Consider the following 13,977-nt stretch of genomic DNA (forward strand, 5'->3'; position numbering starts at 1 on the left):
ACATGCAGCAGCGTAGCTATCTTGTCCTGTTATGGGGTCCAGTTGCTTAGTAACACAGAGTAAGAGAGCCACGTACGAAATACATCCTGATTAGTAGTTCTAGAATCTCCGCGAAAAGTCCCCATAATCCTCCTGCCGGCCTTTAAATATGGACCAACTTTATCTCGTTCGCCCATATGCTCTATTTTAATCATTTTATGAATGAAAATTGCATTTGTTACTAGAAACAAAATATCATACAATTGTAAGAAATTTTATTCTAGTTAGTAACACATTACTTAATTTTATTCAGTCATGATGAAAAATATTAATACAAAATAAAATAAATATTAATACAAAATAAAATATTAATACATTTCGAGAGTTTCGAAAATTTATTTTGCTATTACTAAATTATTCTTTTCTATTTCTTGACTGTAAAGTTATTATGATTTTAATGAAACTTAGAGAGAAATATTTATACTAATATTAAATATGTTCTAAAAAAATAAGAAAATATTCTTAAAACCTTAAGAAAATCTCAGTTTCTCACAAAAGCAATTATTTATTTATTTTATTTAAATATAAGGATTTGTATTTAAGTATATATAACAATATATTGTTGTTAGTATTCATCAAATAAATATTTATTCAATTTTAGATATTTTTTTCTCTCAGAATATGTTCTAAATGTGATACTTTGCGGATCCTTTTCCACTGTTACTTTTGCATTAAATACATGAACTAAACTAGTGTAGCAAATCCTTGGACCGGTTCATCCCTACATAAAAACGGAGAGAAATAGGTCAACAGAACGGATCGTAGCTGCGAGGACGCGTACAATTAACATACATAAATATAGCAGGGATCAAGATGACGCGGCTACATAATCGCTACGGAGTTTGCACGACGCGAAGTGCTGAATTACCATGATGTTACGATATTGCGATGCAAACACGCCGCGTTGATAGACCGATTGAGGCCGATTGTTTGCCGTGTTCGCGACCGATATAGAGTTATACATCGACCCTCCGATCCCTCCGCGCTTTCGGCGATGTAACCGCTTCTCGACGTCTCATCGAGCAATTTAATCGAGGGCGCGACGGACAGGCGTTTTCGCGATCCCTCTCGTTACATGCGAATTTTTTTCCGTCATCTCTTACGTCAACGGCGGAAAATTAACGGCAACCCGCCCCGTGCCCGGTATTATTCCGTATCGAGAGAAGCTCATCAAACGGCGCCTTTGTGTTTCGCGCTCATTGTGTGCGTCACGCACAATGTTATCGTGCCATTAGTAATAAAGCGACTGCTTATCTCGCTCTCGCGATGAGAAAATTACGAGCGACCATTGTGCTACGCCCTCCCTCTGTCAAATTATACTTCGCGATTTCGCGCGTGATTTCGAGCGACGTGACTGACGAAGAAAGAGAAAAGGAGGGAAAAGAAATCGCTGAGACGGCATGAAAGAGAGAGAGAGGAGGAAAGAGGGGAGAGGACTTGTTCGGTGACGGAATTGTATCGAGTTTTATTGATCGCTCTTTGATCATGCGTGCAGTTTTCGCGACGTGCGCGATGAAAGTGCGCGGCGAAATGAACAATCGCGTTTTAATCGGTCGTAATTCCGCGGGCGAAAATGACGACGAATTTAAAATACGCACTCACGGGCGGCGCACAAGACGTTCCATTAGCGAGTACAAATAATTAATATCGATTATCTGACAGCGCGATACGTTTGGACGGCCGTTAAAATCGCGAATAAATGGCAATTCGCTCGATTCGCTTTCAAAACCGCCGGCCGATTCGACAGACACTTTCTCCAATGCGATTATTCGACTCTCTTTCGTTAGGATCAGCGTAACGCATGCGGAACGTTTTCGTCGAATAATATAGCGTATTAATTGTGTAATTTGCGATGTTTGCATCGCGCGGATATACTCGTGCTGAAGCCGAAATTTACATACAGTAATGAACGATTAGTTTTATCAAATATATTTTGTAATCTAACAGTGAAATATATAATTTTGTCGCGCTGGAAAATATCGGGAAAGCAAAAAATGTTCTATACTGATACATTTTTGAAGCTGCAGCTTGCAGTAATGGACAGGATTGCTCGTTATTTTTAATAGGAAGATGGGGAAAGATATTATTTAGGCTGATACTATATAACGTGTAGTATTACACTGAAAAAATTATTTTTGTATTTTGAATTAAAATATTTGGTACATATGGCCCGGTTGGTATTACATTTTTGCGCTTGTGTCAAGTATTATTGAGAAAACGAAATATGCAAGGCGGCAATTAAATTTTGTCATTACAATTATCAAGTTTCGTTGATTCCATTTAATCGTATATTTTACGGGTCCCGTATTTTAAGCCAATTATATGGTCCGGTGTACCAGATTTTCATTTTCGACAATAAAATCTATTTCTCAGTGTATTGTGTTTGTATGCGTGTCTGTGAGAATTGTAGAAAGAAGGAATATTCATTCCGCTCTTCTGAGCAGTTGTAATCGTGCCAGTCGCGTCGCATTGCTTGTCATCGTTCGCAAAGAAACTGCTGCACAAATAAACTTGTTTAATTGATTTTTGGTCGAAGAAAACAATTTTTGCTCCTTATGAATCTAATCCGATTTCTGAGACCATCAGCTATTCTGTTTCCCTCGACCAAAACGCATTTGGTTTGTTCAATTGTCGAGTTAACTCAGTATTCAAGCAATGCATGACGTATGTGAAAGATGTAGTTCGTGTATGGAAATTTCTCTTCAAACGTGCGTTTCGAAATTATTGAAAAAGTCCCATACTTTTTGGGAAAAATTACTTCTGCACATAAAAAGATATCATTTCACTGCTAAAAAAAAAACGAAATACTCTATTTACTCCTCATCTCTCAAGTAATGATTATCTTCGACAACTTTTTGCAACTTCAACAATTTAATATAAAACAAGCTTTTGTTAAAATGTAATGTATGAAAATAATTTTTATTTATGATCCAGAATAGTTCATAGTTTCTTGATAGTAGTCTTAAATTGTATTCTTTTATTTTTTATGTAAAATTACTATAAATTATTATAATTATTATATTTTTTCACAAATTTTAGAAAAGCTCATTGTCATGTACTCAAGAAAAAGAATTTATTATTTTTTTTGACGTGAATATTAAAAACCTTTATAAAAGAAAGAGTTGCTTCGACTCTATGTAGTAAGCAAATAGAATTTTTATTTTCATTTGATATTCTTCATCAAACTGCTAAACTTACTAGAATATATGTTAAATTTAATGGTTACGATGAAAGCTTATGATAGATTTGTGGATATATAAATTTATGGTATACTTGAAGCAAGGAACATTTACTTGAATACACTGTGTAGAATATTTTTTGTATGCGTGCGTACAATTTTATTCTTTGCTTTCTAAGCTTTCCATATTCGAAATTTTCTACATTATAAATATATTCTAAAGAAATTATTTTTGTATTTGAAACTAAAATATTTGGTACGTACGATTTGATTGGCATTACCATGTTCTTTACTTGTGTCAAGTAGGACGTATCAGTGAGAAAGCGAAACACACACAAGCGACAATGAAATTTTCTGGTTGCAATTACCCAACATTTGCTTCATTTCACTTTCACTAAACTTTGGTTTACTGTTTGGTTTACACTAAATTTTCGTTTTGTCAACTCATTTTGATAAATCTTCTCCTCATTGTCAGCGTAACCTATTATGGTATTTCCTCTATTAACAACATTTATATTTTCGTTTTATAATTTCGAGAAAAATGCTCTGTGTGTGTGCGATATAACGGCAAGGCAAGGTGAACGAGGGAGCAATTATTTCAAGGGCAAATGAAAGAATCGAACTCGTCCGCGATAAGGCGCCGGCATATCTGCCGCCGAGTCCGACCCGAAATCGATGTTGGACCACGAAGCCACGATCTCTCGAAACAGAATCGTGCTCCTCGGAAACGGATTATTATTAAAATCAACGCTCGCCTGGCGAGCTCCCCGATCGCTTTCCCGTCGATCCGCGGGACGATCAGGATCGCCTGGAGCTTTTCCAAACGCGTCACTCGCGAGCTCCTCATTACCGCGCTCATCAGTCATCGATTGCTGCGTCAGGTTTGTTCGCAAATCCGGTCGCCTTTGAGAAGCTGGCGATCGATCGCCGGAAGATCCTTTGACTTCGCCCAGCCTTGACCTAGTTTTCACGGTCGAGCGTCCGTGTCCTTCTCCTGCTCGTGGCGGCTTCAGCGGAATATCCTCGAGGAATTCCTTGCCTGGCGGGAAGGAGACGCTCACGTCCCATCGATCAGTCCGATGGACCCTTCCGTCCTCCTTCTTGCCGCCGGTATGCTCCTTAGTTTTCCGATGCATCCCTCGTCGGGAGACGTTCCTCAGAAATTCCGCGGGCGGCGACGAGACGCTCATGCCCCATCTACCAGGTTGAAACGATCTTCTATGATTCAGCGGTTTCTCGATCACGACCTTTCCCCTCGTGTCATCCGTCTCCTCCTCTTCACTCTTCCGCGTCAACGAGCTCGCCGTTACGACCCTCTCGCCGTCATCCTTCTCATCTCCTTCCTCCTCCTCTTCGTCGCAGTTCTCGCTGCCTTCCTCGCTGTCATCTCGAGGTGGACCGGATTGTCTCAGGTGCTCCTTCACAGGGTGTTCCTGGGGACGGTGACTCCTCCGTTCTTTCGGGATTTTTTCCAAATTTCCGTGCGAACTTTTGTGTCTCTTGGGGCTATTCCGACCCTTCGATCGACGCGAGGTCGGCTGCTGTTCGGAATGCGAATCCGCCGCGGAGCCGAGCAGACGGTTCTTCTCGGGCTCGCGCTTCTTCCCGGACACCTTCTTGTTGTTCTTGTCGCGCTGATGAGCCGCGTACGCATCCCGGAGGAACCCCGCGGGCGGTTTCCTCACGCTTATACCCCAGCGGTGGCTACTGAACTTCTCGTTGGATGAGCTAGCACTCGTGGATTGACTCGGATTTAACTCGGATGAATTTTGAGAAGCCTTCACGCTCGCATTGCTTTGATGCACCGGTGGGTGATGCGCGAGTTTCCTCTCGGTGGAAGCATCGATCTGTCGCGATAAGGGAAGCAGTAAAGATTCTTAAAGCTAAATATTTCAGATTGTTTTTGTTCTTAATCTTTTAAAGCCCCGGCATCGATCCTAAAAATCTTGTTGGATTTTTTTCCATCGTAAGACTTAAAGAACTACTGATAAGGAATATTGTGATCCGGATAAAACTGACCGTCGGGAAGTACGATTTTCTGAATGTATATTTATGTATCGGGTTGATCCATAAGTTCTTGCGGATTTTTGCTCAATTGACATTTACATGTTGGTATTAGATTGGAGATAGTTCCGTATAGTTGATCATCTACGTATATACTTTGACAGTTGATATTTCAGAGAGTATTTCGTGATTTAAGCGATAGTATTTAAAGAAATACAGTTACTTTTGTTGCGGTTTGAGAATGGAAGGCAGTGATGAGTTTTCCTGGCGCGTTATACTTTCTTACTTCCGTGAAAATTGCTAGAGTTTGGCTGGGATGTTTTGCCATACCCAGTGGCGTAGCCAGGAGGGGGCTGAGAGGACTGCAGCCTCCCCCCGAAATTAATTTTCTGGGTTATGTTAAGTGTGAGAAAAATTTTTTCGAATGATCTTATTTTTGCTCGTCAAAAATAAAAAATACAGCCCCCTCGAAACTTTTTTCTGGCTACGCCATTGGCCATACCCATCATATTCAGCCGATATTACCCGCTCCGATTATTATCTGTTTCGCTCATTATACAGGATGCCACTACCGCATTATCTTTTAAGGGCAGATTCCTGAGGTAATTTGAATAAAAAAATCCTAATGCAAAAGTGACGAGGCTATAGTACTTTTCCAATTATAAACGGTTAAAGTTGGCCAATTATACTGGCTAAAGTACGCTACAACACACAATGGTACATGTGTATGCACATATACCATTGATACGGAAGTTCCATACATACAACAATGTATGTAATAATAATCTGCCTTTTCTATCATTTAAATAAATATGTCACAAATAATAACAGTGTCGTCAAAATGTTATGAATAAAATATCATACAATACATTTATGAGAATCAATAAGCTGTCACACATTTGACGTTTCTTTCAGAGATTTATAACTAATTTCCTATCTTATGCAAATTCTCACTTATGTGCGTGTACCTGTACCATTGTGTGTTGTACCGCACCTGAGCGCGCGCACTTTAGCCAATATAATTTAGTCAACTTTAATTGATTATAATTTGAAAGGATTATAGCCTCGACATTTTTGCATTAGGATTTTTTTCTTCAAATTATCTCAAGAATCCGTCCTTAAGAGATAATGCGGTAGTGGCGGGACACCCTGTAGAATTCCCTTGACGGTATAAACTTCGCTTCCTTAGAAGATGTGAAAAATCACTTGCAACGTTCTTTCACCGGTGAAGCAAGAGTTTTACAAGAGAGGAATTATGAAATTATGTGAAAGATTGTCGGATAGAATAGCGCATGTATTATTGATTAAAATTGTTTTTAACAAGAACAAAGTGCATTTCAACTTTGTTTAAAAATCCGCATGAACTTACAAACTGACCCAATACATTCGTGTATTTGCTCGCGTATGTCCCAGATACAGAATTAAACAAATCTTATAACCATGATAAAATGAAGAGCGCCAACCTTGTATTTCGAGACGAGACCAATGAAACATTGCAAGAATAAAGCTTGCTTACTTTTTTTGTGAAAAATTTTGCACTATTTCGAGCGTCAACGATTCTACTCTACACACGATCGCCATATTAATCCTTTTTAGAAGAAAAATCACTGTTTCACGGATTCTGACGAAGAATATAGCTTCATCTAGAATAGAACGATAGTTTTATGTCGGTGGAATCACTACTTTGCCAATATAAAAAATTTGGAATGGATCCGAATACATAATTATAATACATAATTATATATACCGGGCTTTAAAGGATTAATTTCATTTTTAATATTATTTTGACATATTTCATATTCTCTCTCTCTTTCTCTCTCATGTATTTTTTTAATTTCCGAGAAAAATCGCTCACGACTGCACATTAGCGTGAACAATTCTCACTGTTAATTTTTAAGTAATTCCAGTTTAATTTTCTGATTTCTCTTACAGTCTCATTCGGCGATTTCTCACTTCTTTGAAGCAGATCCTCAGAAGTCCCCGAGTCTTCCTTGCCGTTTCCATTAGATTCCGTATTTTCCGGAAGAACTGACATCTAACAGGGGAAACCCGTTAATAACGTAATGAGCACGCGATAAAAGTTTCTAATCTTGTATTGCTCGACACTGCACAAAGAGTGTCGGGGAATTATCTAATTGCGCTTTCCTTCGGCACTTCTCCCGAGTCGAAGTACAACAACGTCAAAAGTATGCGCGCGTGAACTTAACGTTTACCCGAGCGGAGCAATTTCTTTGTGTCTTTACCGTGATCGATTCATCGCTCCTAAGTTCGCTCGCTTTCGTAGTTTCTTCGACATTGTCGAGGACGAGTTCCCCGTTTTCGTTTCTTTTGTGCCCTGCCCATTTTTCTCTCTCCTGTCGTCTTATCTCCTGCATTTTCTTTATCCGCGGATCCGCCACGCTTTGTTCCGGATCCTCGGGTTTTGTAAATTCCATCCCCGCTTTCTTCTCTGTCGATTCTTTCCTGCCGGCACGGTCGACTCGCTGTAACTTCATTTGCAATAATCTGTTCCGCGAATTGTCTCCCGACTGAGGATTCATTTACTGCCTGCGATTTATAATTATCATACCTACAGACCTCTCTCGACATTTTCTCGTAGGACGACCGTGGAATTTTCAGAAATGACGAAATCGCGATAGCGATTCGTACGTATTATCGTTTTCGCGCAAACGTTACGCCACTAAATCTACGATGTTTAAGGGAACGTCATACTTGAAAACTTTACCCATAAAGTACTGACTTCTCTCCGCGAAGTTCACGTCGTTTTGACTGCACGGAATTACAAATGCTTTTGCACAATTAAGGCGCGTGCTAAAATGAATCGGAGAATTGCTCAATATATGACAAAGAGGATGAAAAATTTCAAAATTAGCACTCTGACTTCTCTTCGCGAACTTCATATTGTTTTGACTGCACGGAATTACAAATGCTTTTGCACAATTAAGGCGCGTGCTAAAATGAATCGGAGCATTGCTGAATATGTAACAAAGAGGATAAAAAATTTCAAAATTGACATTTGGGCTATTAGTTGATGTAATAAGATTGTTTGCTACAAAAGTTTTGCATCTTCTATATATTTAATTAGTGTTTACTCCGTTCAGGAAAATTTCAAAAAACTGCTGTATATTTGCAACGGTATTTGGAAGCTTAAAGATATGCCAAAAGCTTGCAGAAAGATTTCTATATATGCATGATTACGCTGGTTGTTCGTAGTAATATATATGTATGTATATATATATTATTATATATAGAAATATATATAATATTTATTATATATATTTATAGAAATATGTGTGTACTTTATTTTACTAAATAGCGTATATTTATAAGATTTATACAAACAAAAATGATAGTATCGTGTTAGTTCTTATCTGATGTTTTGACAACCCTCTTTACTTTAAGAGAAAAAAATATTTGAAAAATAAGAAATACTTATTCAGCGCTAAAATAATTTGTTATACGTAAATCTAAATTCTTTTTGTTCAAATAAAACAATCACTTTAATGAAAGGTTACAGAAAATATATATTTTCTCATTTGAAAGAAATTTTTTCTCAATGTAAAACTCAATGCAAAAATGAATATTAGCACAAGTAAATATGTGATTAATATCCATCGAACAAAATTTTTTTATTTTTTAAATGTTTCCTCTTAGTGTACGTTATCGCCACTTTTGGAGTTATACGACATTCCCTCAAGTAATTTTGCAATTCGTTTTTGCGCGAAATTTCATCGTGTAGAAGCATTTGAAACAATTCTGTGCAACGAATATGATTTTGCGGGGAAGAGTCAAGTGTGTCGCCGGTAAAGCACGGCATTCCCTTAATAAAATAGAAATCTGATCGGCCTAGATGAACACCCAGTATTATCAACGCAGTGACTGACTGCGGTTTCCCGGAATACCTCGGGCCATGGTACTTGTCGGGCGGTTTCCAGCTGTAATTCGGTAACCGCTGAGTGTTGTTCCTGTGCTTTGAAACCGCGAGCTTCTTCCCGAGCAGCCTCGAGTCGGTGTAATCTGCAAACAAGACAGACGCTGGATACTCGGTCCTTAAAGGAGAGACTTAATCACCCACTTGGTTACACTCCGAACAGATAATATGGAATAAACTGAGCCACTTGGAGCTGAGTGTCCTTGTCAAAGAGCCACTTAACGTCTCCGTCTCCCTCCTCCCTCTCTTTCTCACTCTCTCGTCGCGCGTTACCGTCCCCAATTTTCTCGTTTGTCGAACTTGGCGAATATCAGTCCCGCGCGCACCGCCGGTATTACAGCCACGCGAACGCTTATCAAACTTTGCAGTCGCTCGTCTCAACAAACGCATAAATTTCAGTCCGCCGTAACAAACGTGTCTTCTCGGCTTATAGTGCGAATACTCATTTGCTATCTGCCGTTCGTTCTCGCGATATTTATCAACGTCTTTTCCGGCGTTATTTTTCCCACGCGCAGCTTACCATTTATTATTTCTGCTTTCCAATTCTCCGTGAAGCCTCTCTCTCTCTCTTGCGATTGCAATTTTTCAGAATATAAATCTGAAATGTTGCATTTCAGTGTCTGCCGATCGACATGAACAGATTAAATATCTTCGCCGAATGCAGACGCGGGGACGGAAGGAATGCTCGCGTGGCGGAGTACGAAGGCGATAATTGCGGGGGAAGGGGGCCTTCATGTTCGCGCGCAACGTGCGTTAGAGCTCGTAAACGTGCTGATGAAACGAGTGAGTCCGCATCGGCGAACACAGCCGGACTGTGGCTGCACGCGCGTGGCCCGCAATCGGGCGCAGTTTAACGATATTTAATTGCCAGCGAGGCACCGGTAGTAATTGAAAAGATAAAAGCGTAGCAAAGCGTCACGGGGAGAGAGAGAGGCAGAGAGAGAGAGAGAGAGAGAGAGAGAGAGAGAGCCGTCGTTGCCTGTGCAGAGTCCATTTGCCTCTGTTTACTTTTGATTCGTCAACTGCCAGTAACTCCCACGCATACATGCGCGCGGAACACGCGGAAACACGGCGCTGTCACCGCGATCATTTTCCATCGTTTCCTCTTTCGTCTGTGCGTTTGCGTTTTACCGGAAAAATCTAACGATCGGATCGCTTTGATCGACGAGAAAGAATTTATTTCCTCGACCCAGGTTGATTCTCGTCGGAATTAATTCCGTACTCAATGAAGCTGCAAAAGCGAACTCGCGACCGCGTACTCTTATCGCGAACCATGAGAGGTTTGACAACAGAATCCTCATATTTGGAGCTAGAAGTTGCGAGTCTCTGTTTTCTCCTTCGATTTTTATCAGTGAAAAATGATGGCGACAATACACATCGACTGCTGGAGGTGATAATGGCGGAGTTGCATTTTTGCTTTGTGCAAAAATTACTGAAATTTCAAAGATCCAAATTTAGAAGGCATATTTATATATTATATGATTAATTTAGTTAATTATTGAATTTACATCATACGATAGTGCGAATGTTTCGAATGTACGACGTTTCGTTATCATGACTTTTCGAGAAATTTTGTCCTAGTTTCCGAATTTCGAAATCCTGATTTTCGCTGGACAACGCATGCGCGCCGTAATAATCGGCGCACGAATCTCAACGAATCGTGAGACGCACTCAGAGCAGAATATTGGAGGTTAAAGCAAGTAAAAGCGATACAAAAAGGACGCGACTTATAGACGCGATATCGTCCGAAGTTCGGAATAAAGAGAGAACGCTAATAAGATTTGTCACACCAATAAAGGCCGTTGGCGCGCGGAACTCGCGCGATTTCGAGGTAAATTAAGAACGGAAAGGAAATTATAACCCGCATTAACTCGCCGATGGCTGGCACTTTTAAGCGGAATTTAATTTATCTCTTGGCGCGCACAGGACGCGCGCGCCCGCCACTGTCGGCGGAATTAGATTTTGGGCGCGCGCAGCTTTTGTTGAGGGGGGAGGGAAAAAGCAACTTTACCCTTTGACGTCGGAGTTCGACACGGAGTAAACCGTAATCTACGAAGTTAGCAACGTATTGCGAACGCGGATCGATATAACGAGCCGGCAGAGCGGTATCCCCCGGCCTTTATCGCCACGCCACGGAGATTGCATTCGGCCGCGACTTTCATGCGCGACGCGCTCCGCGCACGCGCGCGCGCGCGACTTCGGAGCGCGCGCGTTACGATCCGCGATACGATCCGCGCCGGAAATAGAAAATCGATGCCGTCCCTTTCAAACGGATCCGAGGCTTATCCGCGAGGTTGACGTCGGGGCTTAATCTAATTGTTCGCGAGGCTATTCCGCCGAGATCCAATAAACGCCGAATTAACAGTCTCTTTCTCTTATCGCGCGACAAAATTGTTGGCTGCTGCGATGCTTATAGAGTCTACCGCTTTATATTCAGCGCTAAATGCGGCGCAGTCTAACTCAAACGATCTTTGTCCGCCTCTTGCGAATCATTTATACACACTTCAGTAACCCCCCGGCTCTGTGGATTTATTGACTCACTGCTCGGATTCCTCGTAGCGAGGAATCTTTAAACTCATTGTACGTGATTCATTAAAGCTCATCTTTATTTCACAAACATTCTTCATATTGGATCAGTCGGTTTACTTTTTAAAAATCTCGGATTTATTGATTCATTACCCGAATCCCTCGTAGCGCACGGAATAACCCATTAAAGGGGCCATTATTATTTCACGAACATTGTTCATTATAGGAATAGTCTGTTTAAAAGTCAGATTTATCGATCCTCTATTTGTATTCTTGTAGTGAGCGCGATATGACCCATTAAAGGTCATTATTGTTTCACTAACATTTTTTTATTAACATTTTATTAACATTTTTTTATTTCGACTTGTTTACTCTTTACAGAAATTTCGAATTAATATCAGAACTATTCTTATTTCAACCAGAATTAGGATTTGGGTATCAAAGACATAAAAATGCAGTTATATATCAGACATGCACCCAAAAAAGTAAAATCTCATCCTTCATTAGATCGAACTGAATACAAAATTCCTCTGATTTCATCTGATATAAAAGCGTCTGATAAACGAAACACCGGCCACTAATGACAAAACGATTCACTCTTGAGAAGACATCTTCCAACCATTCAACCTGTAATCGACGCCACGGAGTGAAAACAGAACGAGAAAATTGACGTAAGCAGCAATGCATTCCTGCAGGAGAGACAAAGTGTGTGTGTGTGTGTGAGAGAATGCATAAACTTTTAGGAGGATATATTTAACTCTCTAAATGCATTCGCGCCGTGGATTCACGAGGAGAAAGAGAGAAAGAGAGAAAGAGCGCATGTAACAAAGAGCAAACAGGCGTTCGCAATTTACCATTCAGCCGGCCAACCCGCTCCTAATAATTAGTCCGCCATGGTGGCGCACAATTCGAAATGAACAATTCGATCAAGACGCTGGCGCGGCGCGAAAGTGACAATTTCCAACGGATTCAAACGTGACGCGATAAGAGTTAAATTAAATTATCGCGAGCGCGCCCGGATAATCAACGTGATCCCGGTGCCGTCGTTGCCCGACTTTCTCGGCCGTGATCGATCGTGATAAGAGCGGTGCAAAAGGAACAACGGCAAGAGATCACCGGAAATGTTACCGTGAAGGTGATGTAGGTGGGTAGAGTAAGGAAGGCGTCGTTCTCTCCGTTCGATCTTTTTCCTCCAGAATCGCGACGCTATCGTTGGCCGATCCGCCGGAGCGGATAGAGATAAGGATTCCGTGTTACGTTGGTTACACAACTGGAATCGATTCCGCTTGTTTTTCTTGCGCGCCACTGTCCTACCTGGCTGTTACGTCGTAAATTACGGGCGTAACGGTGGCCCACGATCGCCACCGAGGATCGTGTCGCGGCACTTCCGTCGATTCTTTGCTCACTACCACACGCGCACACTGTAAGCCAACTTCTTCTGTCGAAATCTATCTGCGCAGATTTAGGGAGTAAAGCGCGCTCGCCAAAATTTACGCAGAGTCAATCCGTATAATGCCAGATGATTCAATAGAAAAACTCACTAAAAACACGTTGGTCTTAAGGTAGTTGTATTTCTAGAGACGATATTTTTAAAGACGTATCAAGGGAAGCACTCATAAATCTACTATTTGTCAATCAAAATTACGTTTTTATACATTTATTTAAATATCACTGAAACGAAATCGAGATAAATATATATTAGGTGGTAAACTTAGTTCCTGCGGTTTTTTTGTTTAAAAAATTCATTTATTTCGACATCAAAAGCAAAAAATACATTAATCGAAGTATTTTCTTTCGCTAGCTATACATTTTTCCCATCTTTCGGGCAACGCGTAGATTCCGCGACGATAGAACGATTGGTCTTTTGATGCAATCCATTCGTCGATCAATTTTCGCACATCCTCGTAATTTGTATATGTATTGAAGTGTGTATCCACCAAGCCGTGCTGCATCGACCGGAACAAGTAATAGTCCGAAGGAGCTAAGTCTGGTGAATACGCTGGGTACGGGAGAACTTCCCATTCGAGCTGCATCAGTGTTTCTTTGACGGCTTTGGCAACGTGTGGTCGAGCGTTGTCGTGCAAAAGCATGACTTTACGTCGATTGCTGGCTACTGCTGGCCTTTTTTCCAACAATGCTTCATTCAGACGGTTTAATTGTGATTGATATCGATCCCCCGTGATACTTTCGTTCGGTCTGAGTAGCTCATAATAAACGACGCCGTGCATATCCCACCAAATGCAAAGCATTGCTTTGTGGCCATGAATATTTCTCTTTGGTGTGGATGTCGATGGTTGGC

The 13,977-nt window shown here is 40.8% G+C and overlaps 2 protein-coding genes across 2 annotated transcripts in view; one reads left to right on the forward strand and one right to left on the reverse strand.

Annotated features, from left to right (window-relative positions):
• Positions 1-13,977, forward strand: part of LOC116848412 — a 751,173-nt gene that overhangs the window by 305,252 nt on the left and 431,944 nt on the right. The window lies entirely within an intron of this gene.
• LOC116848415 overlaps positions 2,155-13,977 on the reverse strand; it is a 15,672-nt gene continuing 3,849 nt past the window's right edge. Inside the window, exons 2-5 of the mRNA XM_032824488.1 lie at positions 9,124-9,238; positions 7,465-7,684; positions 7,152-7,256; positions 2,155-5,064 (exon numbers count right to left, since the gene is read on the reverse strand). Coding sequence (XP_032680379.1) covers positions 3,811-5,064; positions 7,152-7,256; positions 7,465-7,684; positions 9,124-9,238 — 1,694 coding nt within the window. The 3' untranslated portion in view covers positions 2,155-3,810. The remainder of the gene's footprint in view (positions 5,065-7,151; positions 7,257-7,464; positions 7,685-9,123; positions 9,239-13,977) is intronic.

Source organism: Odontomachus brunneus, unplaced genomic scaffold (assembly GCF_010583005.1).
Source record: "Odontomachus brunneus isolate Ranch 3 - 2012 unplaced genomic scaffold, Obru_v1 Obru_scaffold_095, whole genome shotgun sequence".
NCBI classification, from domain to species: Eukaryota; Metazoa; Arthropoda; class Insecta; order Hymenoptera; family Formicidae; genus Odontomachus; species Odontomachus brunneus.